This window comes from Castor canadensis, chromosome 2, assembly GCF_047511655.1.
Source record: "Castor canadensis chromosome 2, mCasCan1.hap1v2, whole genome shotgun sequence".
Lineage (NCBI taxonomy): Eukaryota > Metazoa > Chordata > Mammalia > Rodentia > Castoridae > Castor > Castor canadensis.
The window spans coordinates 12,743,802-12,771,120 of record NC_133387.1 but is presented as its reverse complement, the minus strand read 5'-3'; the positions used below and the strand labels follow the sequence as shown (position 1 = coordinate 12,771,120).

Below are 27,319 nucleotides of genomic sequence, written 5' to 3'. Positions count from 1 at the left end.
TCCCTACTTCATGTTCTGTAATTTGAATCACATCTGCAAAGTCCCTTTTTCTGTGTAAGCCAACAGATCCACAGAATCTGGAGGTTAAGGCATGAGCATCATGGGGGATCACTTTTCTGCTTATCACAGGTGAGTAGCAGTGAGTCCCAGAGGAACAAGAAGAAAATTAATGCTTATTACACTACATAGCTCTGTTCCCATACAGAGCAAATAACTCTGGAAGCAATTGCTTCCTTATTTGTGATAGGATTATTTTTACATGTTTACATAAACTATCATAACCTCTCTTTACTTTTTTTGGTCTTTGCTATTGTAAAGGTAACTGTAACTTTGCTCTAATTATTAGAAAGTTTGCTTTCAATTTAGATAACTACACCAAGAAAATCTATAAGTGAGCTTTTGTGGCAGTGAAGATGATCTTATTTACTGGGATCATCCCCAAGTGTAATGCATAACTTGTTTCACCTCTAGCTCTTCCTTAATACACACCCAAACTCAGTGATTATGGCACTTTCACTCTTCCTTGTCCCAAATGAGAGACTGTGTCTGTCTCCGGAAAGCAAAGTCAAGGGAAGAGATTGAATTTTCTTACAGTTTTTTCTAAACATAGTTTACTTTCCCAGTCATTGTTGCCAGATCAATTTGGTTTTGTTCTTTTAGAATAAAATTTAAGGCCTTAAAATGTTCCTGAAATATATATACTCAATGAATATACTGTTCAGTCAGGTGAATTAATTAAGATTTAGAAATAGATAACACTAGGCAGAAGGCTGCATTTGCAAGGAAGATAGTTTTGCTGCAGAGATGGTAACAGCTGTTTCCAGCCCATGTTATCTTTCACTTCTTATACCCTTCGGCCAGCCATCCTTCACTTCAAGGGAAAGTTTACTGAGTCTATCTGATAAGAACAATCTGTAAGAGAAATTAAGTTTTTAGTAAATCATTTTGATAATAAAATGTGTTTACATTTGTTGGGGACAACATGAAATAGATGTTTGAGAAAAACAATAGTCAATGCCAGAATATAAGAAACCAAATAAAAACTGAAGTTTGCTAAGAAAGAAAAAACTAATTTTCATACATCCAAAAGATTAAAATGATAGGAATAGAACAAGGAATAAATCAGTGATGACTGAGTATAAAAATAGATTCATAAGTATGGTCGAAGTACTTTATACTAGTGTATAAAAATAAAACTATGAAAACTGTTGAAATTGCTTTAAGAACGGGGGAGGGTTATATAGGCCTCTGTGAGAAGACCCTGACTGCTGCTTCCTATCAATGCCCCTATCTAGCTCTAAGCAGCCAAAGAGTGCTCACCACCCCTTTTCCCTAATGACAGTTAGGGTTACTTCCTCAAAGGGAAGAATGAATCAGAAGAAAGGGCCCTGGAAAACCTCAGTATGACCTCCCTAGACCTTAAAGCGTGGAAAGAAAGGAAAGCAGGACCACAAGTGTAAGGGTCAGGATGAACCAATCAGAACATTGCAGGAACAACCAACCAAAATGCTGCTCTCTGCACACCTAATTAGCATAGAGAGTCAGCAACTCCTAGAAAGAAAGGATAAAAACCTCAGATCACATAATTTCTCAGGTACCCTCTCATGGGACCACCCACTCCAAATTCTGGGGGTTCTACCTACCTCCTTTGCATTGTCTATCTCATTAAACTCTCCCACTTTACCCTTAAAAAAAAAGAAAAGAAAAGAAGGGAAAAGGTAAACTGGAAGCATGGCCCAAGTGATTCTGCTTTGCAAGTATGAAGCCCTGAGTTCAAATCCCAGTCCCACCAAAACAAGAAAAAGGAGGGGTGAGATGAATTTGATCAGGGTATATTGTAAGCATCTGTGGAAATATCACAATAAAACCCCTTTGTACAACTAATACATGCTAATAAAAAATGTTAAAAACAATACTTTTAAATGCATTCAATATGTTTAAATTAACTCATTGATTCCTTTAAACAGAAACAAAAAAAGGTATTTGAGCTTGTTTTGATATCTTTTCATATAATGCTAATTATGTGCATTCAAATGCCCATATCTGAGGAAAATGTTTCTACTACTCAAACATTGACATTGTCTTCCAAAATTTGAAGGTCACCTTTGGAACTGTAAAAAATTATATAATCCTCACTGATCCACTGGTTTACAGAATTTAATATTCTTGGGTTTTCAGTAGAACTTCTGTTTACTGAGTCTGCTATAAAATTAAAACAGATCTGTTTATGTCACCTTAAAAATAAAACAGATTCACAATAAGAAATGATTACTCCTGACTTTCCTTCCATGGTGAATGGTAAAGGACCAAAGAAATAGCTACATGGGGAATTTCTGAAAGGATTTATAAGAAATTAATTACTGTGACTATCTGTTGCTTATTAAATGACAGAATTAAGGCATATGTTACTTTTATTTTTCAAATTATACACTTCTATATTATTTAGTTATTTGATTTTATGTCAAAATATAGTTACCTCCAGAAAGAATCAAATAGAAATTCTAGAAGTGAAAAATACAACTGAAATTAAGAACAGCTAATGAGAGAATTAGTGGAATTAAGATAGATTAAGAATAATCACAGTGATCTACAGAGAAAAAATGATGAAAGACACAAAAAATAGAGACATGTAAAAGAGCAATGGAATATTTATCATGTGTGTCAGAAAGTGAAGACTGTCAATAAGTGTGAAAGAAGTAATATTTGAAGACATAATGGCTTAGAATTTTTCAAAGATGACAAAACCCATTAAATCACAAAAGCAAAAAGAACTAGGACTTGAACTAGGATATATGCAATGAAAATCACATTCAGTACATAATAATGAGGGCCTACTGAAAACCAGAGATAAAAATGACCAGAAAGAAAGGCAATTTTCCTTCAAAAGGTCCACAATAAGACTCATAGCTGACTAAGAAACAGAAACAGTGGGAGTCCAAGTCTAAAAACTAGTCAATCCAGAATTTCATATCCATAAAAATACAAACAAAAATGTCCTTAAGTACAAAGAACCTTTAAAGAGAAACTTGTACTTAAATTATTTACTTCAACTCTTAAATTATTTACTTGAACTCTTTGATTTTCACATTTTCATTATTTTCTTCTTTACATAATTTACTAAAAAACTTATTCACAAGAATTTACAACTCTTAAATCTGCAGGTATTCTTAAGGTACATAATAGGCAAAAGAACAACAATCTTATTTGAACCAATAAAATGTAACACTTCAGTAACAGTAAGTTATTCTCTGAGGAAAGGTGAAATACTGTTTTGATTCAAGTGTTTCTGTGTTGTAGTAAGTTACTAAAACCAACGTGAGAAGACACAACTAAAAGGAAAAAAAAGTTACCTAAGCATATAAGAAGATGCTTAGCTTTCCTTTTAAGAACTGTAGAAATTTAAGCTATGTGGAATATTTTTACTCATTTGACAAATTGCCTAAATGTTGGTAACTCTGTTGGTAGTGGGGCAATAGAGCCTCACAAACATTTCTCATTGATATGTGAAAAATAGTAAAACACTACGGAGACTCATTTGGCCGTGTCCATCAAATTTACAAATGTATTTCTCTTTAATCCAGCAATTCTACCTCTAGGAACCTACAGATAAGCTTAAGAGTGCAAAATTACTCATGAAAAAGGTTTTTTATTTTAGCATATTTGCAGCAATAAAACTTTGAAAGGAATCATAACATCTACCAATTCAAAAACTTCTCAAATAAACAAAGGTCCATATACATGACCTTATAAAGATTGAAGGCACTCTTATATACTATATTGAAAGTTTTCTGAGTCATAATGTTAAATGAAACTAATGAACACACTGTGATAAGCTTTGTGATAGAAGAATTAGGGTCATAATAACATCTATTCTATAAATATCTACTGTCTTAAAGAAACACTATAGATATACAAAAATTTTATTAAAGTGGTTCTTCATGGAGGGGAAGGGAGTGAACTGGGACAAAGATGAGTTTTTAAGCTAAAATTCTATCTTTTATATAATTTTGATTTTTGAGCTATGAAAACATGTTACTTATTTTTTAAATAATATTTTTAATAGGTCATGAATGGAAGAAAGGAACAGAAGGGAGAAAGGAAGAAAGGAAGTTAGTTTAGTGAATTTAGAAAAAACTAAGGATGAATGGCAGCACAGCGTAAGTAAAAGGAGACTTTCACTGCACAGCATGTGGTGTTTGAAGGCAGCCTCTCCCAATTCATATGCAATATTAAGTAAAATACAGTGCGTGTGTAGGAAAAACCCTCTCTGGTCTTACTCCCACCTGAAGGCATCTCAAGTTTCTATTTAGCTACAGCACTCTAGGTCTAGTGGAGAACTCTGCAGGGGTGTAAGTGCAGCATTTTCAGCTATCCCAACTCATCCACACTTGGACTTCACCTCTCCATCTGACACATGATCCTCCAACCTTCTGTGGTTCTCCCAGCTGGATAGTAGGTGGGCAGTTCCATGGATTTACTGGTAACCCTAACTCTCCAATTTCTTCAGCCCACATCTCCTCTTTCAGATGACTGGATATGACCACAAAATTCCTCTAAAGGTAGACTCTGACATCTGTCTGCTCATCTGAATTCCCCACAAGTGGAGAGGTATGCTGAGCAGTAACTGAAGCTAAAGAAACAGAGAGCTAAGATGATAGGACCTTCGTTAGGAAGCTTCAGGGTTACTGAAATATAGTGTAAACCTAAACCTTCTGGAGAGGCCAATATATATAGAAAAGTGATGAACTCAGCTTCTCACTTATTGGCAGTATCATAAGATAAACATACCAAATACATCTGGTCTCCTCTGTTCTCATATATTGTATGCCTATTTCTGGGCCTTGAATTTTCACTTAACATACTATGTAGAGGCCACCACTTCCTACAGAAAACTGTAAGGGAGCTGAGTAAAAACATTAGTGCTGAGACATCCACTCAACTATAACATATTTTGGAGCTAAGGTTATTGGTGTTAACAGGAAGGAAAAAGTATTAAGTCATCAGAAGATAAAGAAATGAGTATACTTTATGGAACTAATAGAGCTAGAGCAGGTTGGGAAGTAGTAGTTAAAAAGGAAAAGATCCTGTTTACAACAGTCGAAACAGGATCCATCCTAACGATCCAAGAACATTCTCACCTGATATTGACAAACAAGGAAAAAAAAAATCCTTTCTTCCTCAGTGAACTCCAATGTAAAATTCCAGCTAAATGTTGACCTTTCTCACAGAAAAATAAACAAGGTGGCAATGGGAGATATCCCAAAGTATGATGGTTTTGGCAGAGTGAACTTGCCTAACTGCTGTCTTGCTGCAGATAAAAGGAGAGGTGTAGGTCCTTAGGTGCACAGCCCTACTGGACATCTATTCCTCCAGCATGTGTGCTCTTCAGCCGCTGTGCAAACCCAGCTCTGCCACTCTGCTCCTGGTTTTCTGCCTGAGGCTGGGAACTAGCATAGCTCAGGAAGATGGGTAAGACACTCCTTTCTTCTCACTACAGGAAATCTCCCAGGGAGAACTCTTCCCCAACCCAGAAACCCACATCTTGTTCCTACAGATTGTGCTTCTGCACCAAGCAGACACATCTTGGGCATCCTTACAATTTGTGACATCCAATCACACTTTGCCTATTCGGAACTGATTGTAGAGGTTGTCAAACCCATTTCGTGCAGCCATTTTGTGTTTTAATTTATTTTCTTGTCCTAAGTTTATCATTTTCACCCTTTTCTCATAAATGGAGAATATGGGCAGAGATATGGGTCTGGGCAACACCTTTGGTATAAACTTTGGGTAAGACATTTTAACTGCACAAGAAGTACCATGGCCTAGGTCATTACCAATATACAGAGCCATACCATCAACTCACATGGCTCCATGGACACTAGTATGCTCCTCTTCAGTAAGATATGTCTCACACACTGGGACAATGGTTTATAAGATCAGAGCAGATTCCTCTAAGCCAAAAAAGGTATAAATTTGATCCTGAGCCCCATCTTTTCCTGGCCCTGTTCCTGTATGAGCCACTCATAATGTAATCAATCCAGTTTCTAAGTCTATAGCTACTTGCCACAAAGGAGGAAAGGAAATGTCAGATTTCAATTCTTTGGAGAAAAAGACAGAGAACAGGGACTATGTCTTTTGACAAGAGGAAAGTATTGAGTTCCAGAAAGCAGTCAGGAGTTCCCTAGGAAACATAAACATGCAGCAGACAGAATGTGGAGAAAGAAGTATCTAGCAATAGAAATGTAGTCATGGAGATTTTGGTAAAGAAGAGGTACCTGCCAAGCCTGGGCACTATCTAAGAAGACAGGCAGACAGAACAAGGCAATATAGGGAGTGATACACAATGCATGTGAGTTTGAAGTCAATCTTATAGCTAACTAAGTAGGGCTTTTGGCTTCCCTTCTTTTAGGCCTGAGGAACAATAAGTTGAAGAACAAAGTTGAGCTAAATCAATCACCATATTAAGCTTCCCCTTTCATCAGTGTGATAAATTTCTCAGACTCTTTGGGCATCATATTCTCTACTAGTTCTACTACTGCAAAAAAAAAAGGAGTTTTTTATGAATTTGAGATTATTCCACCAGAAAAAAATGGAAGAGTGAAAAGATCCTGGACTGAGTAGATGCTGCAACACTAAATCACTTCCTATGTCAAACACTACCATGGAAATTAAACAGGGATCCTATAATAAAAGGAAATCAGTTCTCCCAGCCCAGTTCCCTGCCTTATTAGTTGATGGGGACTATGACCCTTTATTCTGGCTTTTATTTCCCTCTTCCTGTTAGATAGGTCTTCTTGGCTAGACTCATAAGTCCCTTTGGTATGAGTTACATGTGGGCACCCTTATAGGTAAAACTTTGATCCCTCTGTATCTCCCCTACACCTTCTCTCCCCTGCTCCCTCTGGTCCTTCCTACCAGGACACCTCAGTCCTGGACTTTCATGTGACTTTGGGTTTCTGCTTCTTTTGTCATATCCAGGGAGGAAATAATTTCACTGAACATGACAACTTCTAAATCAGATAAGCCAAATGAGTTTTGGTTAAAGCTCACAGTCACAAACAACGTAAATGAATGCATGGTGGTAAGTGAAGAATTGGGAGTTAGGGTTGGTAGAGAAAAAGAAAAGAAATATTATAATAAAGAATGTTGGTAGTAACCACGGATTTTATAGGAAATAGTTTAACATCGTACTAAATGCTTCACTTACAAGTGCTTTTATGTACCTTAATTTGAATGGATTCCATTCTAAAGTTGAAGAAATGGTGCTGTGAAAAAGTTTGGGTGGAGGCTTTTAACCATGGATCCAGCACTCTTCAACACACCAGGTTTTTAACTATAAAAAGTTGAACATGATGTATAAAGAGAACTACAGAAGAATTGACTAAAGCAGAGTACAGCATATAGCTGGGAGGAATCCATGGATTCTCCCTTCCTACAGTGCCCTAAATTCTGCTTAGTTTGCTTAATAGTTAATCCCAGGCTGCCTCAACCAGATCTATACTCTCTAATCCTTCCCCAACTTTCTTCTCCTCAGGTTAAAATCAGTACTGAGGACAACCCAAGTGTCCAGTACCCTAATGGTCATGTAGTTTACACTGCCTGCATATGTGATATAAACAACTACTACTGGGAAATTGCAGTCTCTGGTAAGTGAGAACTCTTCCTACCTAATCATGAATGTCAGATAAAATGGGATGTTAGAGGGCACAGTGAACAAAGAAATCCAGGATGTGGCAGAAGGCAAAGGAGAAAGGTTTTGGAGTAAGAATGAGACACAGACAGACAGGAAGTGTGAGCAGGGTGATGGAGGTGATGGAAGGGAGATTGGCTAGAAACTGCTATGCCTTGTATATAGAACCAAGAAGTGGAAGCAAAGTACAAACACAGTAGGAAGGAAGATACTATGGGTGTGGGTGGAGCTTAAGTGTGTTGAAGTCTTGTAGAGTCCAATAGCCTAACACTGTCCTGCTTCCTCTCTCTAGGAAATGCTGACATAGTAGGGACAGCTGAAGTTGTATCAACTCAGAATATATGCCCTGATGGTGAGAAATTGTATCCTGCAATTGGTTATCAAGTGTTTGCCACCATCACTGTGAAGGCAGCAGCCTGAGCTGAAAGGTCTCTTATGACTTCCAGTTGCTCAAATCTGCCTCTTGAAGGAACTCTCCCTGAGTTTGTGTTACCTTGTAGACAGTAAAATGAACTTCCTGCAACTTTGCAATGAACTATATGTCTTTTCCCAAGGGTTCTTAAGCACTGGTCATTCAAAAAACATTCACATGATATGATGAGCATTTGCTCCCTAGTTAGTGAGGAGAGAGAAGACAGGAATGATTCTCACGATTTGACATAGAAGAGAAAATGCCCAGAAAGATGTTGTCCCTCAGGCAATACAGAAAATTAATAATAGAACTGAGGAAAGATTACAAGCTCCCCTACCATTTCAGCTCAACTAAAGCTGCCACTCACAACTATCTGAATATTCTGGTTCTAAAATTATTATACCTTGTTCCTTTTCAAGTAGTAGCATGAAAAAGACTCAGAATTGCAAGTGCATTGGATTCTTAATTGTTCTGTGTACATGCCCTTTCTTTCTGCACAGTAAGGCAAACTCAGAAAATTAGATAACGCCAAGTGCTAATGAGGAATAAGGGAATATGGGAAACATTAAACATTGTTAGTGGGAGTATATAAATAGGTTCAGCCTTTTACAGAACAGACTACTATTACTTAGTCAAATCATTTATGTACATACTCTATGACCCAGCACCTCCACAATTGGAAGTGATGATAAGAAATGCCATTTTCATCCCTTGGATCCCACACTAATATATTGTAGCTATCAAGGATACCGCACCACTTAACATCCTTTCAAATTATATGCAACATCTTAAGAATGTCACCATCACCCTAAAGGGTGTGATACCCAAGTGATCTCCTTAGCTACTAATCTATAAGGATTTCCACCATACTATACAGCCATCAGTTCCCTGATACTACTGTTAGTGGAAAGGCCAATAAAGTCCTTGATCACGTGCCCATTGTGGCAACTCTGTTATAATAATGTTGTCCCTTGGGCAACATGGAAAATTAATAACAATAATAATAATACAGGTTATTTATAGATTCCCTTGATCTAATAACATTTTAGATGGAATCCCATGTCTAGAAACCAGACATTCTGTGAGCTCTTAGTGGAGCTTTCCAAGAAACTCTAGGCAGGGAAGACGCATCCATAGCTAGAAAATATACTATTCTCAGTAAAGACAAATGCTGCCTTTTTTTTAGAGTCAAAAGGATCCAATATAATTATTAATTCTACTGAATGGTTGGTTCATCTCATTGAGAGATGGTACCCTCTTGAGAGCTCAGCATTAATCTCTGTCATTGAAGCATTGGAAGCAGAAATACATGGTTGAACCTAGATGGTATTTATTATGCTAAGTGAAATAAGCCAGTCAGAGGGTAAATACTGCATTGTTCTACTTATAAGAGGTAATTGAAATAGTCAAACTCATGGAGAAAGATAATAGAACGGTGGTGTTGCACTTCAAAAGATTCTCCCAGGCTGAAGTTACATATGCATAAGAAGCCTTAAAGTTACCATCAACGCCTTGTCCACATCCCTCAGAACCCAATTGTTCTGTGTGCTTTGAACATTTTTCACCTGCCATTATCTGAATCTCTGAACTGGTGGGCTTTTCACACTGCCACCAGTGTGTGTATGGCAGGCTAGAAGGACAAGGTAAGCAAAGTAAGTGTAAAAACATGAGGAGCAACCCTCAACCAATGGCTGATGAAAATTGACATGGATGTACTCAAGTCACCTGTTATACATCATTCCTGTGGAACACTCAGATAAAGTTTTCAGCATATACAAAGTAATTCCTGAGGGAATGTGGTGCAGTAGTAGCAGCTACTACAGGAAAAAAGAGGGACAGAAAAGAAAAATATTCCATTGTATCAGATATCACAACAAAAAACAGTTACAAGACATTTTGATAATGTATCTTTTGGTGCAGTCATTTCAATTAAGGTCACATTTTTATGAACCCTAACAAGAAAATTGAAATAAAACTCACTGAAATTTTACTCTTGTGTCAGAATCAAAATTGTGCTGAGGAATAAGAGGAGAAAAACTTCGTTTTGAAGAAAAACTATGTACAACCAGAATTCAAATGTTTACCAAAAATGTGCATACCTGAAAGTGACACAGCTCACAAAACCAACATATCTACAGTGCCAATAATGTCAGCACTAGTCAAGAACCATAGTTCCATACTGGAAACCAAGGACCAGGAAGAAGTGATTCAAATACCATGAAACTGTAGACAGGGAGGGGTGACTATGGAGAGAGAAGACAATCCCTGATTTAATGTGAAATTCCAAACCCAAATTGTGAGACAGATAGAAACTAAATGCCAATCCAGTATTAAGTAAAAGAACAGTATTTTTTTCTTTTTTTTTTTAATTTTATTCATATGTACATACAATGTTTTGGTCATTTCTCCCCCCTTCCCGCCGCCTCCTCCCTTAACTCCCCCACCCCCCCTCCCCCTACCCCCTCGCTTCCAGGCAGAAACTATTTTGCCCTTATCTCCAATTTTGCTGAAGAGAGAATATAAACAATAATAGGAAAGACCAAAGGTTTTTGCTAGTTGAGATAAGGATAGCTATACAGGGAGTTGACTTGCATTGCTTTCCTGTGCATGTGAGTTACCTTCTAAATTAATTCTTCTCAAACTAACCTTTTCTCTAGTTCCTGGTCCCCTTCTCCTATTGGCCTCTGTTGCTTTAAAGTATCTGCATTAGTTTCTCTGTGTTGAGGGCAACAAATGCTGTCTAGTTTTTTGGGTGTCTTACCTATCCTCATACCTCCCTTGTGTGCTCTCGCTTTATGATGTGATCAAAGTCCAATAAGAACAGTATTCAAAGAAGCAGAAATGGTTGAAAGAGGTAGATTTGAGACCAAAAAATGAACAAGTAAACAGGAAAAGTAACCAATTAGAAATCTTACAAAGGAAAAATATACTCACTAAAGTTTTTAAAGATGCAAATTAAAGGAATAAACTGTGAAATGTGTCCAGTTAAAAATCTACCTTGTAAGTTAGTACAGTTTTGAAGAGTTTATCTAGAACTAAAGAAGAAACCATATCAGTTTGTGCCTTCTGCTACAGCACCCTCCAATATTTGCCCTTCAATTTTCACTTTGAGTCTGTTTCATTAAAATATGCTAAAGTGAGTTTAGTACATTCACCTTGTGCTCCAACTTCTGCCAAATTCTTCTCTAATTGTATATGATATGTCCCAATAAAAAAACCCAGCTGGCTTTTCCCTACAATTTCCAGAACGAGCAGGACTAATACTTCTTTTTGCAGGACAATGTCCAGAGAACTTACTGCAAAAGCAAAATGTGATCATATCGGAGCAGCTGGGGACAGCTCTCTTTCCAGCTACAAATGGCCATGGGAAAGTAAATAATGCTGTTGTCCTCCCCAGCTCAACTCACCAGCTGTGCCTTGGCTCATGCTAACATCTGAGAATGGCATGAAGCCTCCAGGCCACAAGTTGGTGGGAACAGTGGGAGAAATAAGAAATTAAAGCCTGGATGTACATGAAAAGAGTGTAGGAAATAGAAACTGAGCAGCGCTGTCTTAAAACTTTAAGAAGTCTGAATGTTCTTGTGAAGGTATTTTTGCTGTTTTCATATGTGTACATGCATGTCTAGTTTGATTTATCATTTGACATTTTTGCAATAAAAGTTTGGCAAAATTAGTTCAAGAAAACAAAGTATATAATAATAAAAATTAATTACTGAATTTTCACATCTGAAGGAAGTTGTTGATGAACTTTACAAGAATTGACACTATGTTTGCTGCTGTTTACAATTTGTTATGGTGATAGAATAATTTCACCAACAATTGAAAATCCTAGACCCAAATCTGCTACAGGAGAATCAGCACATATTTCAAAAGTTAGTTGTATTTAAAGAAGACCACTCGTAATGATGACATTAATTTGCATCTGTGGAAGATGTAATTCACTCTTATTTCTCAGAAAAACCTACCATTACAGTGAAATGTTTTTACCTAAACTAAGAGAAAAAGAGAGAAGAGTCAAATAAAATCTGAAATGAAGGACATATTATAGTGCTACAGAAATAAAAAGGATCATAAGGAACTTCTATGAACAATTATACACCAACAAATTACATAACCTAGAAGAAACTGATTAATTCCTACAAACTGCTAAGATTTAATTATAAAGAAATAAGAACTCTGAACAGTCCTATAATGAATAAGGAGAGTGAATCAGTAATCAAACCTCCCAACAAATAAAATCCCAGGACTAGATGGCTTTACTGGTACAGTCTGCCAAACATTTAAGGAAGTAATGCCAATCACTCTCAAATTTTTCCAGAAAATTGAAAAGAAAGAAACACTTCTAAACTCATTTTTAGAGACCACCAGAATTACCTCAGTACCAAAAATTGACAAAGATAATACAAGAAAAGAAGATAATAGGGCAATATGCTTGTGAAGATAAATGTAAAAACTGTCAACAAAATACTACAAACAGAATTTAATAGCCCATCAAAAGAATCATATCCCACGACCAAGTCTGATCCATCACTGAATGCAAGGATAATTTAACATACGCAAATAAATAAATGTGATACATCACATTACAGAATGAAAAACAAAAATCACATGATCATCTCATTAGATTCAGGAAAAACATTCTACAAAATTTATCATCTTTCATAATAAAAAGGCCCAACAAACTAAGCATGGAAGAAAGTACCTCACCATAATAAAGGGCACATATGACAATCCAACAGCTAACATCATACTCAATAACAGAAATATAAAATGTTTTCCTCTAAGATAAAGAAAAAGACAAAGATGCATACTCTTGCCAATTCTAAATATAGTACTAGAATTCCTAGCTAGAGAAACTAGGAGAAAAATTCAAGACATTTCAATGGGAAGGAAAAAGTAAAATTTCAACTTTTACCACTGCTAACATAGAAGAAACAGACACTATTTTTATGATAGAAACTTCAAAAGACAGTAATAATTTCATGCATGCAATAAGTCTAGGACATTATCAAAAAAGGAACACTGAGAGGGGAGAAAAAAAGAACATGGAAGTTTAAAATATGACAGTGAAAAATGAAAAAACTCTATAGAAATGTTGGGAGATAAAGTAAAAAAAAAAAAACCTCTCAAAAAGAGAACAAAATGTTAAAAGGATGGAACAAATTTTAAGACCAACAATGAGTATTAAAAGATATAGAAAAGACAAATTAAAAGAAATAGCTGAATAAATGATCTCTCAATCTCTCTCTCTATATATATATATACATATATATATACATATATATATATACATATATATATATACATATATATACATATATATGTAGTCCAAATTGAAAGATGTGATTTCCAAATTCAATTGTCTATCTAGTAAATAACTTAACCTACATCAAAGAACATCATCATGAAATTTCATGGCACTGTAGACAAAGAGATGGTTGTACATGATTCTGCAAAAAGAAATGTAAGTTACACACAAAGAAAAAGGAATGAAATTGAACTCCTCAAAAGAAACTCTGGAAGCTGGAGAAAACCCCAGAGGAAAATGTGTCTCAACCTACAATTTTGTGAATATCGCTATTGTTAGGTGACAAGTTAGAAGATATTTGAAACATAAAAAGTTGAAAAAATGTATCCTCCATGCAACCTTTCTTGAGAAGCTACTGGAGTATGTGCTCTACCAAAATGAGGGAATAAACCAAGAAAGAGGAAAACATGGAACCAAAAATTTGGGAATTTACCAAAAGACAGGAATCTCTGCTATTCTAGAATAGCAGAGAAAGGAATCTAAGTGGCAGATGTACAATAGTACATATGGAGTAGGTGGGGGGGAAGGAGTTATGCAATATACAGTGCACCTTTGCATTTGAGCATATTAAGAAGTCATTTGGAAAACTGGGGTCAAATTTGGAAAGAGTTGGTGACAAATACATAAAAACTAGCAAACAAATCTTATTGCTGTAGGCAGAGCAAAAGTTGTGGATGAAACATAACTCAGGGCATAATCTAAGGTATCACATGGCTCAACTAAAATTGCATTTCCAGAGTAACAATGTAACTTCTGAATTCCATTTTAATTAATAATATAAATGTATGTGGAAGAATGAAGGATAAGGGGTGTGTGTGTGTGTGTGTGTGTGTGTGTGTGTGTGTGTGTTTGTGTGCGCATGCGTGCGCATGTGCACACACACTAATCTGGAGTACAGAGAATAAAACAGTGTTAAATTTTCATCTTTCATGGTGAGAAATAGTAATGTACAAAAGTGAAAAAGATCAAAAGGCTTCAGAATAAGTATGCTATTTAGATACATGGAGAAAATTATCAAATGAAATAAAGGATTTGAAAATGGTTTCCACCAAAGAAAGGAGATGAGATCAGAAAGAAAGAAGGAACAGGATTTTGCTTTTGTATTTGTTTTCTAAGATAAATCCAAATGGAAATAGGACAGTTCAAACTATGAGTACACTGCATAAAAGCTAAACTGAAAAAAATGAAATCTGTTGACAAGATCACTAACTGAGATTAAGTGAACTAAGAACAAAGAGAGACTGATTGGGCACCATACTGGACACTAATCTTGGCCTCAGACCAACACCCTCTACCCAACCATTAGTCAACTAGATCAATCAACATAGAGGCTCAATCTGATGTAGACTTGTATGAGATACAGCAAATCATTCATCATTAAAAGGTAACAGCTTTAACATTTGTAATATCTAGTAACATTAGCCCTTAAAATTTCTTAAGAGTAGCAACCTGTGTGTTTCATTTCTATATCCTGAGTGCCTGACATATAATATATAATCAAAAGTATGGGAATATGTGCATGTTTTACTTATTTTAAAAATCTTCAAAGGTAAATCAGAAAGGAAGTTACAAAATATTTATAAACAAATGACAACAAAAGTATGCACATCAAATTTTAAAGATAACAGATGACATGGTACACTTAGAAATAAATGAAATACTTATTTCTTTTTTTAAATAAATGTGAAAATCTATTTGATAGGTATTCAATTCAGTAAATAAAAAAAGAGATAAAACTAAAGAGAAGATAAAAAATTATATTAAAATCAAGTAAAGAAATTAATGCAACAGAAATGAAGGAATAATGGAGGATTTAACAAATCCAGGACTGAATATTGTGAGTTGGAGGTGGGAAGTCTTGAAAAATGAACAAATCTTTATTTGGGAAACAATGGGGAAAGATAAAAACAATATCATAAAGTTGGAGCAGGATGGAAGCATCACTTTTCCTAATGCCTCTCATTATATAAAGCTTTTCTGAGCAGAAAGTCATTGGTAGGTCATTAATGTAGCACATATCTGTGTTCTGCATCCAAGGTATCAGGCACTGGCTGGGAGCCAGGGATAGAATACAATGATGAGCAGAACAAATGAGAAGAGGGTAGAGCATGATGGTGTACCTCTGTAGTCCCAGTACTCAGGAGACTGAGGCTGAAAGATTGTGAATTTGAAGCCAGCCCGGGCTATGTTGTGAGAACCTGTCTTAAATTAAAAAAAAAAAAAAAAATGAAGAGAGAGACATCAGACTTAAGGGACCATGTCCATTTGCCCTTACACTCTTGGAAAGCTGGATCAGCAGAAGTGAGGGAAATCCAGGGGCAAATCAGAGGTCCTAAACATTCCAAACCTACTTGTATATGTGGGTAGAAACAACCAGAGGGTAGCAGTTGTTTATTACACTCATGTTCAAGAGAAATATGTGGAGCCTGAGAACAGATGAGATGTTAAACTGGACATAACAGCACACACCTATAATTCCAGCAAAAGGGAGGCAGAGGCAAGAGGATCCTGAGTTCAAGGCAAGCATGGATTAATTAATGAAACCCTGTCTTGAAACAAAAGATGAGATGGTAAGATTCATGACAACTTGTCTAAAACAATTAGGCTAAAACTCTTTATAATTTTTTTCTGTTTAAAAGAAGACTTGAGTAAAGATAAAAGCAAAAATTATAAAGATTTTTGAGAACTGTAGCCTTCCATCTTTCCCATTAGAAGTACTTTGTTATTATTTTAGAGTTATATACATTCATGAAAGTTAATTCACTTTCAATAAGAAATCCATTTTACCATTATGTGTCCTATGCTTGCATTTGAAAATCAAAAGCAACTTCCCCAAGATAAAAGTGAATCATTTTCCATCTCTTTTGGATTTAAAATTCCAAAATTAGATTAGTGATGTTATTTTATCCTAAGGTTGGTTAATCTGCCTTGTAAAATAACTGAGGGACTTTTCTGTCAGCCTTCATTTTTCTAGTGTTCTGTTTAAAATGATAGGTAAATGTGTGTATGAGTGTGCGTGTGAGTGTGTGCATAATTGCTTATGTTCTTTCATTACAAAAAAGGTCTTTAAAAATTTTAAGTTTTGTTCTATAAAAAATTAGTATCTTCTTGCATTATTGTTCCCCTTAAATACTAAAGACATCATTAAAGGCTACCAGAATAAATGTCACAGTTGGGTCACTTTTGCATTTAGTGTTTGGCATGGGTAAAAGGAAGCTCTGAGGCCAGGTGGTGGGTTTGAATCCCATCTTTATCATCTCCAATTGTGCATTTTGAACAAACTGTTAAACCTCTGTATACCTCAGTTTCCTCATCTGCAAAATGAAGATAATAAAAGCACATGCTTCATAAAGTTGTGATTTCTATATGTGATAACATATAGAAATTGTTTGGACATTGGCACAAAATTAAGAAATATATGCATGTATATGTACAGATATGTAATTCTTATATATAGTTTACACACACACACACACACACACACACACACACATGTCTTTGTGGTATTAATTTCAGTCAGTTCCCTGAAGTTAAATGATGACTAAATAGTGACTAATTAAATGGTGGCCCAGTGAACCAATGTTCAAATTAACTAAAGCTTCCAAAGAAGATGGTTCTCGGTACCACATTACTAGTTTATAAGTACATTAGTGCTTCCCCGGACCCCTTGACTGAACAAAACCAACACATCCAAAAGCAGGAAGAGGACAAGAAACTAAATCCTTCCATCATTTCCATCTCTAGATTTAGAACAAAGAATTCTGAGATAAACAAATGGAGGGAATTTGGAATGGTGCACGCACTGCTTCTTTCTGTGACATGAACTGTGGGAGTTACCAAGGACCTGGCTGTCTAATGCTAAGGAGACTTTTCCTCTCAACTCCAAAGAGAAGCAACAGCTCAGGATGCCAGAGTCTAGCAACTCCCCAGAAATTAAATTGTCACAATTTGTCATTCTCTTAATTTTTACAATTATATGCATTGAAAGCATCACTGGTATCATTACAAATGGGTTCATCATGGCTATCAACGCAGTTGAATGGGTTCAGAAAAAGGCAATTTCCACAGTGGAAGGATCCTGCTTTTCCTGAGTGTCTCCAGAATAGGTCTGCAAAGCTTTATGATAGTAGAAATGATAGTGACCACTGTGCTCCCAGTTTTTTATTTCAAAGATGTTTTATATGATACATTCAGAGTAAGCTTCCTGTTCTTAAATTATTGTAGCCTCTGGTTTGCTGCCTGGCTCAGTTTCTTCTACTTCACGAGGGCTGCCAATTTCTCTAACCCCCTTTTCCTCAAGCTGAAGTGGAGTTTTTCTGGATGGATGCCCTGGTTTCTGTGGCTTTCAGTGTTTATTTCCTTCAGCTCCAGCATGCTTTTCTTCAAGAACCTACACTGTGTATACCAACAATTCCTTTCCTATCTGCAGCCTCAATTCCACAAAGAAAATGTACTTCAGGAAGACCAATGTGATCAATGTGGCTTTTTTCTTCAGCCTAAGGATCCTTGTTCCTTTGATCATGTTGATCGTGGCAGCCACTCTGCTGATCATCTCTCTCAAAAGACACACTTTGCACATGAAAAGCAGTGCCACTGGCTCCAGGGACCCCAGCATGGGGGCTTACATGGGGGCCATTAAAGCAACCAGCTACTTTCTTGTTCTTTACATTTTCAGTGCAATTGCTCTACTTCTCAGTGTGTCTAATGGCTTTGACTTACATGGTTTCTGGAATATTCTATCCTGTATCATCCTGGCTGCCTACCCAGCTAGCCATTCAATTCTAGTGATTCAGGACAACCCTGGGTTAAGGAGAACTTGGAAGCATCTTCAGTCTCAAATTCATCTTTACCCAAGAGAGTAGATTCTGAGCTCAGCACCTAAGCAGGACCACACACCAGTCATCTCTGCCCATTCCTTGCCTTGACCTTTCTCTTCCTTCCTTCTTTCTTCCTGAAACCTGATCTGATCCTTTCACCTGATACAGGATTTTTTTATTGGAAATTTATCTTCATTTCTCTATTTTGCTGCATGGGTACAATCTTAGTGATGTATGACATGTTCTTTACCTTAGCCTTCTATTTCTGCCTCCTATTGTTCTATCTGCAGCAATGATTCTAGACACCAACTACCCATTGGTATCTCTAGATTGACTCTTGAAGCACCAAGGTCCGTGTCCAGCCTAGTATATTGTGATCAATTAAATCAGAATTTCTGGTGTTGGAACTTTGGCTATTTTCTAAGTTCTCCAGATGATTTTTAAGTGCAGTTAAGGGAGATACAGCCACCAAAATAGAAGCTTCTAAAACTGGAGTTCCTGTCAACACACTTCTTTCCCCTCCATAAAAGTGTTAAGGGTACCTGCAGTGTTCAATACTGTTTTTTTTCTACTGCAGGATGCTTGAAATCTCCCCAATATAATTTTTATATAAATGTATCACACTATATTCTAATTTTCTGGCCCTTCTCCCTCTTCAACCCCATAATGTGGAATCATTTCACAATCATAATCTGGATAAACTCAACCAACACCCTGCATTTGCTTGTAAGCAACTGAGCATTGCTTGAGAGTATTTCATACCTGGAGAAACTCATATTCCTACAAGTTCATACTATCATCCTATGTGAGTAACATCACTGAACTTTTCTATTGTCCATTGCCCTTGACAAGTCACTTATTGACTAAAATGACTATCACACATCTTCTCCTCAGTCCTCAAATGCCTGAACTCTTTTCTCCCTGTCTCACTTCCAATTGATAAAGCCCCTAAATTCTTCAACAGAAGTCATTCAAAAGACATTCCTTCACCTTCCTATTAGTAAACTTACTAAACCACCAGTTTTCTTCTACATGTCCAATATTTAATAAGAAATAAAAGACTACCAGTTGATCATGTTTTGGTTTTCTTCTACCGTGATACTTCTTCCTGCAAGTTCCACTTTACTGTGTGTTTTAGTTTCTTTTCTTTCAGAATTGAGCCTGCCCTCAAATATCTGGTAATCCTTGAATATTGGCACTATGAAGATTACTGCAAATTTTAAACATTAACCTTTAAAAATTTTTTGGTTATTAGAGCAGAAATGCCAGATCCATGTTTCTAACTTTTGTCCTACACACTTACCTCATACATTAGTACGTCCTGTATTTCTGTCTTATTTTGTGCACAATTAGAGGCTCATTCATTCATTCATTGAAAAATTACTGGCTGAACAGTGTGTGAGAAACCATAGGGCACACATGCTATTCTGACCATCACAGACCTTCTAGTCTAGCAAGGAAGCCCAGCTAATCAGACACAAGATAAACATGATGCCATGACAGTGAGTTAGATCAACGTAGCCATGAAGGGCTCGAGTGAACAAGAGTTAAAGAGGAAATCATCTTTAAAAATATAAATCTAAGTCAGGAATTTAGAAGAGTCATTACAAATAAATCCAGGAAAGAGATAATTCATGAGACATTGATCTAGTAAAAATGGACAAGGAAAAAATTAAGATGAATACAAGAACTGGTTCATTTAAAAAAGACAATTAAATTAGTATTGTTAGCTTATAATCAGGAAAGACAAAAAGCATAAATATACAAAATATGAAATGAAGGAAAACAAAACACAGATTGGAGGAATTGCAGTACTCTTTTTTTTTCTTTTATTCATATGTGCATACAATGTTTGGGTCATTTCTCTCCCCTTCCCCCTGCCCCCTCCCTTATCTTCCCATTCCCTCCATCTCCCCCCCACCCCCTCGCTACCTGGCAGAAACTATTTTGCCCTTATCTCTAATTTCGTTGAAGAGCGAGTATAAGCAATAATAGGAAGGAACAAGGATTTTTGCTAGTTGAGATAAGGATAGCTATACAGGGAGTTGACTTGCATTGATTTCCTGTGCATGTGTGTTACCTACTAAGTTAATTCTTCTCTTTTGTTCAATTCTATACAAGTGTTTGAAAACCTTGATAAGTAAATGTTTCTAGAGAAGTTTAATTTACAAAAATTGACTCCAAGAGAGGAAGAAAAGCCAAACAGAATAATCATCATCGTTGACCTAGAGGAAGATGTCAAGAGCCACTTGTCAAAGTGTCAGGAGCACATGTTCATAAGGGAATTGTAGGGACTTTTTGACAGTAGAAAATCTCATGGCCATGCAATTTTTTTCACAGCATAAAAGTCAAAGCAAGTTTCCAAATTTGTTTCATTAAGTTAATATAATGAAACACGAGACCCTATCCAAAAAATGACTGGAGTGAAAAAGGTGTGGCTTATGTGGTAGTGAAAGGAAAGCTAGAATGACAGACTTGAGATAGAGATCATCAGAATCTTAGAAGAGCTGTTTCTGAGAATGATGAAAGCAGTGAGCCCCAACCCAGAAATAGCTGCCTTGGAGAGATGGCCCAGAGACAACTGCCCTGGGGAGATAAAGAATCCCAACAAGAAGAATGAAAAGAGCCTCCCCACACAACCCTGGAGGGTATCTGGTTTCCAAACCCCCTGCTCGAGGCACTCCTCAGCTTGCATGCAGACATTTACTTTCTCTTCTTGGCAAATAAACCTTTCTTACTTTCACCTTGCTGGAGTTTTCTATCCTCGATTCTTTGGTGCCATAGAGAACAAGGACATGTATTGACTGAGTACAGCGCACCTGCGCATCAGTAGAGTATCTGCTTACCAAGCATAAAGCCCTGACTCCAATCTCCAACACCACAAAAGAAAAAAGAATAGATGAATTAGTTCTTAACATGACAAACTTTGTCTAATTTTGCTCAGTTCCTTTGTAGCCAGCATCACCCTGAAGAGGAACCATTATTGCCCTCATTAAATGCAAGAAAGAGACAAAAGATGTTAACATTGTCTCCAGATATTATCCAATATAATTAGAACAGGGAAATTTCTTTCATATGCTTACTTTTCTAAAATGGCTTAAGTTTGTTCACTGGGGTTTCTAGCAAGGTAAAGTCTGTTTATTTATATGTGTTTGCTTGTAAATGTAAAATATTGAAGTCTATCTCTCTGGCTAAGACCTTTGTCTTCTATACTCCAAACATTATATTTCTAACTGACTGTAATCATTGGTATGAATCCTAACATATGAATGACAAAAATGACATCTCCCATATCATTGGCTGGACATTTAGCTTAAATTTTTTTTCTTTTATTAAGCACTACAGCAAGGTAATTAACAGTTGAGTTTAAAGACGAGATCTAAAAAACAAAGATCAACTAGAAACAAAGTGCTGAGGAAAGCACTAATAATAAGAATCCTTAGAGAAGAAAAATGAACTGAATTTTAAAGAAATTGAATTAACAACAAAAAAAATTGACAGCAACAAAAAATTATAAAAGTGAAGAATCCATAGTTTATAAGCAAGGAATGGTAAGAAGATTGACAGAGTAGTTAAGTTCAAGTCAAAAGTATAAGTTACTGCCATCTATTCTCTGAGCAAATAATTAGTTTTTTAAATTTAATTCTCTCATTGATAAAACTATAGGAGATAATAATGCAGGTGTCACAACAAAGTTTGGAACAATGATTGAGATAACATACATGATAAATGAATAATACGAGGTGGCCATGTTCCTTGTTGAAAGGAGCCTATCAGTTTTTCATAATATTGCTTGTACTTGTATTGAGTCTACTATTTCACATATGAGAGAAAACATGCAAACATTGGCTTACTGAACCTGGCTAACTTCACTTAAGATGTATTCTCCAGTTCCATCCATTTGCCTGCAAATGACAAAATTTCATTCTTATGACTAAACAATATTCCATTATATATAATTACCACATTTTCTTAATCCAATCATCAGTTATGGGGTATCTTAGCTGCTTCCATAGCTTAGTTATTGTGAATAATGCTGCAATAAACATGGGTATACAAGTGCCTTTATTGTAACCTGACTTATATTCCTTTGGATATATCCTTAAGAGTGGTATTGCTGGATCATATGGCAGATCTAGTTTCAGTTTTTTGAGAAGCCTCCATACTGTTTTCCATAGTGATTATACTAATTTATATTCCCACCAACAGTGTATGATGGTTCCTTTTTCCCCACATCCTCACCAACATTTGTTGTTGTTTGTGTTCTTAATGATAGCCATTCTGACATGAGTGAGGTGGAATTTTAATATGTCACTAAGGGGAGGTCACTAGTGAGAGAGAGAGAAGGTAAAAGAAGAAAGTTAAGAAGGTTAATAAGGTGATGTACTTTCTATATAAGAATGAATATAAAATTTTTAAACCTGTTGAAATTACCATAAGAAGAAGACTAAGGTAGAAAGGAGAAAAATAGAGGGGATGAAGCAATTCCATATATTATATATATGGAAATATATATGGAAACATACATATTGAAACATATATATGTATGGAAATGTCACAATGAAACACCCTGCATTGCTTTTTTAAACAAACAAAAATGTCTTTGTTTCAAAAATGGAGAACCAGAAGGTAAAACAGGTCCTGTCTAGGGGACTTGGTACCAGAAGGACAGGGAGGATATAAGGAAAGAGTGTAGGATTGTGAATATGGTAGAAATATTATGTGCTCATGTACAAAAATGAAAAAATGAGACCTATTGAAACTATTCCAGGAATAGGGGAAGGAAGGATAAAGGTGAATGATAGTGGGTGTGAATTCAACTATGATATATTGTAAGAACTTTTGTAAATGTCACAACAATAGTTAAAAGAGAGAGAGGCAGAGAGAGAGAGAGAGAGAGAGAGAGAGAGAGAGAGAGCCTATTGGGGGTAGTATCACCAAACTCCTAAACTTTATCTATGATACATTCTTCAGATAAAAATTACTCCACTTCTTATTCCTATCTGCAAAGAACAAGTGAAACTCCTTCTGAAATATAACAGAATTATTTTTTCCTTTCAGAAAAATTCAGTGGCTCTTCCTTGAGGGTCTCATTTTCTGAACTTCAGTGTCCCTAGTCTTCTAAGAGAACTTTTGAAAGAGTGAAAACCAAGAATAACTCTGGAATTCTCAAGTCAGGAAAGAGTTACTACAAATGACTTTGTTATTCAGAGTAGGTCCTGGCTATCAGGCTCATGACCTAGATTGGAAAGAAATCTACAAGGTAAGCCATACTGAAAGTAAAACAAACCGTCCTTCTTCCATTTCCTGAACCAATCTATAGGACAATTTATAAACATGAACAGCTCTAGAGGGTTCCTCACTGGGCCAAAGGCTTGGCTGAGTCATCCACTGTTCCTCACATGTGCATCCTTAAAAGCTACCAAAAAGTAATAGGACTTATCATTGACACTGCTTCACGAACTTCCAGGAAGGAGCATGAATGTTCCAGGTGTGTTAGACAAACATTGTTCCTCATCATTTGATCCCCTCTGAGGACTTTGTTATTTAATAAAATAAAGTATTTGATTTTCAAAATGATGGCATGCTTCCTTCTATTTTAACAAAATAGACTTTGAATAATAAACTTGGAGGCTGAGAAAATTGGCTGGCATTCTTTGCAAATGTCTTTTCCAATCTCACCACTCTCAGAGACTAAAATCAACTGCTTCAAAAATGCAGCCATGGGCATCTGGAAATAGGGCATCAAAACCATTAGGAAACCATCTAAGAGAAAACATTTGTGGGCAATGGTGAGATTCCTCCTCAAGCTGCCCCCAACCTCTAGTAACAGATAACTAGAGGAGTACATGTCACATGCCACAATCTCTAGATCCAGATGAAGGGAAATACTTCCAGGATAAAAATCAAATGCATTTTATAGTTTTCAGAGTACAAGCTTTGCAGCTTTTTGGTTAAGTTTATTCTTCAATTTTTTATTGTTTTGATGCTATTATAAATGGGACTGTTTTCTTGATTCCCTTTTCACACAGTTTCATATTGGAGTAAAGAAATACTACTGATATGTGTGTATTGATTTTGTTTGTGAAACTTTACTGAATTTGCTTATAAGTTCTAACAGATGTTTTGTGAAATCTTTAGGGTTTTCTACATATAGGATCATGACATTTGCTAACAGAGTTAATTTTACTTTTTCCGTCCTAGCTTAGATATCTTTTCCCCCCTTTTCTTGCCTGTTTACTCTGACTAGGAAGGACTTCCAGGATTATGGTAAGTAGAAGTGGCCACAGTTAACATGTTTGTCTTATTCCTGATCTTGGAGAAAAAGCTTTAAACTCTTTCCCATTTGATAAAATGTTAGCAGTGGGTTTGTCATATTGGTCTTTATTGGGTTGAGGTACATTCCTCCTCTGCTTATTTTGTTGAGTTTTTATCAGGAAAGGATGTTACATTTTATAGAATATTTTCCACATCTATCATGTGGTATTTATCCTGCATGTGGTATCATATTTATTAATTTCCATATGGTCAGCTGTCTTTATACCCCAGGGATAAATGCCAGCTGATAATTGTATTTTCAATATGCCATTTGATTTGATTTATAGTACTCTGTTGAGGATTTTTTGCATCTATGTTCATCAGGAATTGACCTATATTTAATTTTCCTGTGATGTTTTTACCTGGCTTTGGTATCAGGTAATGCTAACCTCATAGAAAGAATTTAAAAGTGTTCCCTCTTCTATTTTTTCAAAGAGTTTGAAAGGATTGGTATTGCTTCTTCTACAAATGTTTCATATAATTCACCTTTGAAACTATCTGGTCTTGGACTTTACTTTGTTGAAAGATTTTCATTACTTATTCTATATCCTTGATTGTTATTGATCTATTCAAGCTTCTAATTTCATCTTAATCCAATTTTGGTGGGCTTTATGTTTCTAGCAATTTTTCCATTTCATCTAGGCTGGCATATTTCTTGGTGTCTTATGAACTTTTTCATTTCTAGGATATCATTGTAATGTCCCTTCTTTCAATTCTCATTTTACTTAATTGAATCTTTTTTCTTAGTTATCATAGTTAAGGTTTTTATTTTTTGTTTATATTTTCAAAAAATTAACTCAGATTATTCCTGTTGTTTTTCTATTTTCTCTAACATTTGTTTCATTTCTAATCTTTAGTGTTTCTTTCCTTCTGTTAACTTTGGACTTAGTCTGTTCTTTTCCCTAGTTCCATAAAGGGTAAAGTTGAGTTGTTTATTTGAGATTTTTAAAAATATATGTGTTTATCATTACAAACTTTTCTTGTAATACTGCTTTTGCTGCAGTTAATAAGTTTTGGCATATTGTGATTTTGTTTTCATTTCTCTTAAGACATTTTCTAATTTCTACTCTTTCTTTTGATTTCTTCTTTGAAATATTGATGAATTAAATTGGAAAAAGACAAAAATAAATGTGAAGACATTTTGTGTTCACGGACAAGAAGAATTAAATTTGTCAAAATGTCCATACTACCCAAAGTGATCTACAGATTCAATATAATCCCTATAAATATCCCAAGGGCTGGGATTGCAGGAGTGTTCCCTCATACCCTTGGGAGGCCGAGGCAGGACGATCCTGAGTTTGATTCCAGCCTTGATTACAAAGCAACACTCTGTCTCAAAAAAAAAAACAAGACAAAAAGAAATACAAAAAAATTCATATGGAATCACAAGATATTCCTAATTGTCAAAGTAATTTTGATCAAGTAAAACAAAACAGAAGATACCGAACTTCTGATTTCAAAATTTATTTTAAAGCTACAGTAATCAAAGAGTATGTTACTGGCAAAACAAATGTCAACCAACAGAGCAGAATACATTTACAGTAAACCAATCTTTGTTAAGAAGAGCAAGTATACACAATAGGGAAGGGATAGCCTCTTCAGTAAATGGTGATAGGACACTAGACACCCACTGGAAAAGAAAGAAACTGGACTTTTATCTTACACAATACATAAAAAATCAACCCAAAATTGGTTAGAGACTTAAATGTAAGACCTGAAAGTATGAAGCTTCTAGATGCCACAGAAAAAATTTTTTGGTGTATTTTAATCATACAAAGGAGTTTCACCATGGTATTTCACATATGTATATATTGTACTTTAATTAAGTACAACTGGAAAATTCTTGATATTTGCTAACCATCATTTCTCAAATATGACAATGGAAACATAGGCAAACAAAAACAAAAATAGAAAAATGGCACTACACCAACTAAAAACTTCCACACAGCAAAGGAAACAATTACCAAAGAGAAAAGGCAACCTAGTGAACAGGAAAAACTATTTGGAAACTGTATATTCAATAAGGGACTAATATTCAAAGTATACAGAGAACTTCTAGAATTCACAAGCAAAAAAATGGAAAATTAGCCAAAGAATTAAATATACAGTTCTCCAAAGAAGACACAGATATATTGAAATGTGCTTGGTATCACTAATCATCAGGGAAATACAAATAAAAATTACAATGAGATATCATCTGTTAAGATGGCTATTTGAAAAAAAAAAAAAAGCAAGATGGCAAATGTTGGTAAGATGTGAAGAAAAGGATAACCTTGAAGGTGCTGGTGAGAATGTACATAGTGCAGCCACTGTGGAAAATAACCTAGAGGTTCATTTAAAAATTAAAAATAGAAGTATTATATGATTTGGCAATTACATTTCTGAGTAATATTAAAAGAAAATGAAATTATGATCTCAATAGAAGTGATAGTGCATGCCTGTAATCCCAACACTCAGGAGGCCGAGGCAAGAGGATTGCAGGTTCAAGGACAGCCTGGGCTACACAGTGACTATCTCAAAAAAAATGAAAGAAAATGAATGGAAGGAAGGAAAGGAGTAAGGAGGAATTGTTATCTCTAAGACATCTGCACTCCCATTTTCTTTAAAGCATTATATGTAATAGTCAAGATACAGAAACAATCTACGTGTCCATCGACAAATAAATAGATAAAGAAATGTAAGCCAGCTCATACCTGTAATCTTAGCTACTTAGGAGGCTGAGATCAGGAGAACTGCCATTTGAGGCCTGCTCAGGCAAATAGTTTTAGAGAACT

General features: G+C 35.7%; 1 protein-coding gene and 1 long non-coding RNA gene across 2 annotated transcripts in view; one reads left to right on the top strand and one right to left on the bottom strand.

Annotated features, from left to right (window-relative positions):
* LOC141419184 (uncharacterized) overlaps positions 1-27,319 on the bottom strand; it is a 133,212-nt gene that overhangs the window by 42,398 nt on the left and 63,495 nt on the right. The window lies entirely within an intron of this gene.
* Tas2r39 (taste 2 receptor member 39) lies at positions 16,398-18,272 on the top strand. The gene is given in 4 exon segments (XM_020154693.2): positions 16,398-16,412; positions 17,277-17,475; positions 17,478-17,785; positions 17,787-18,272. Coding segments are annotated over 4 exon segments (1,008 nt in total).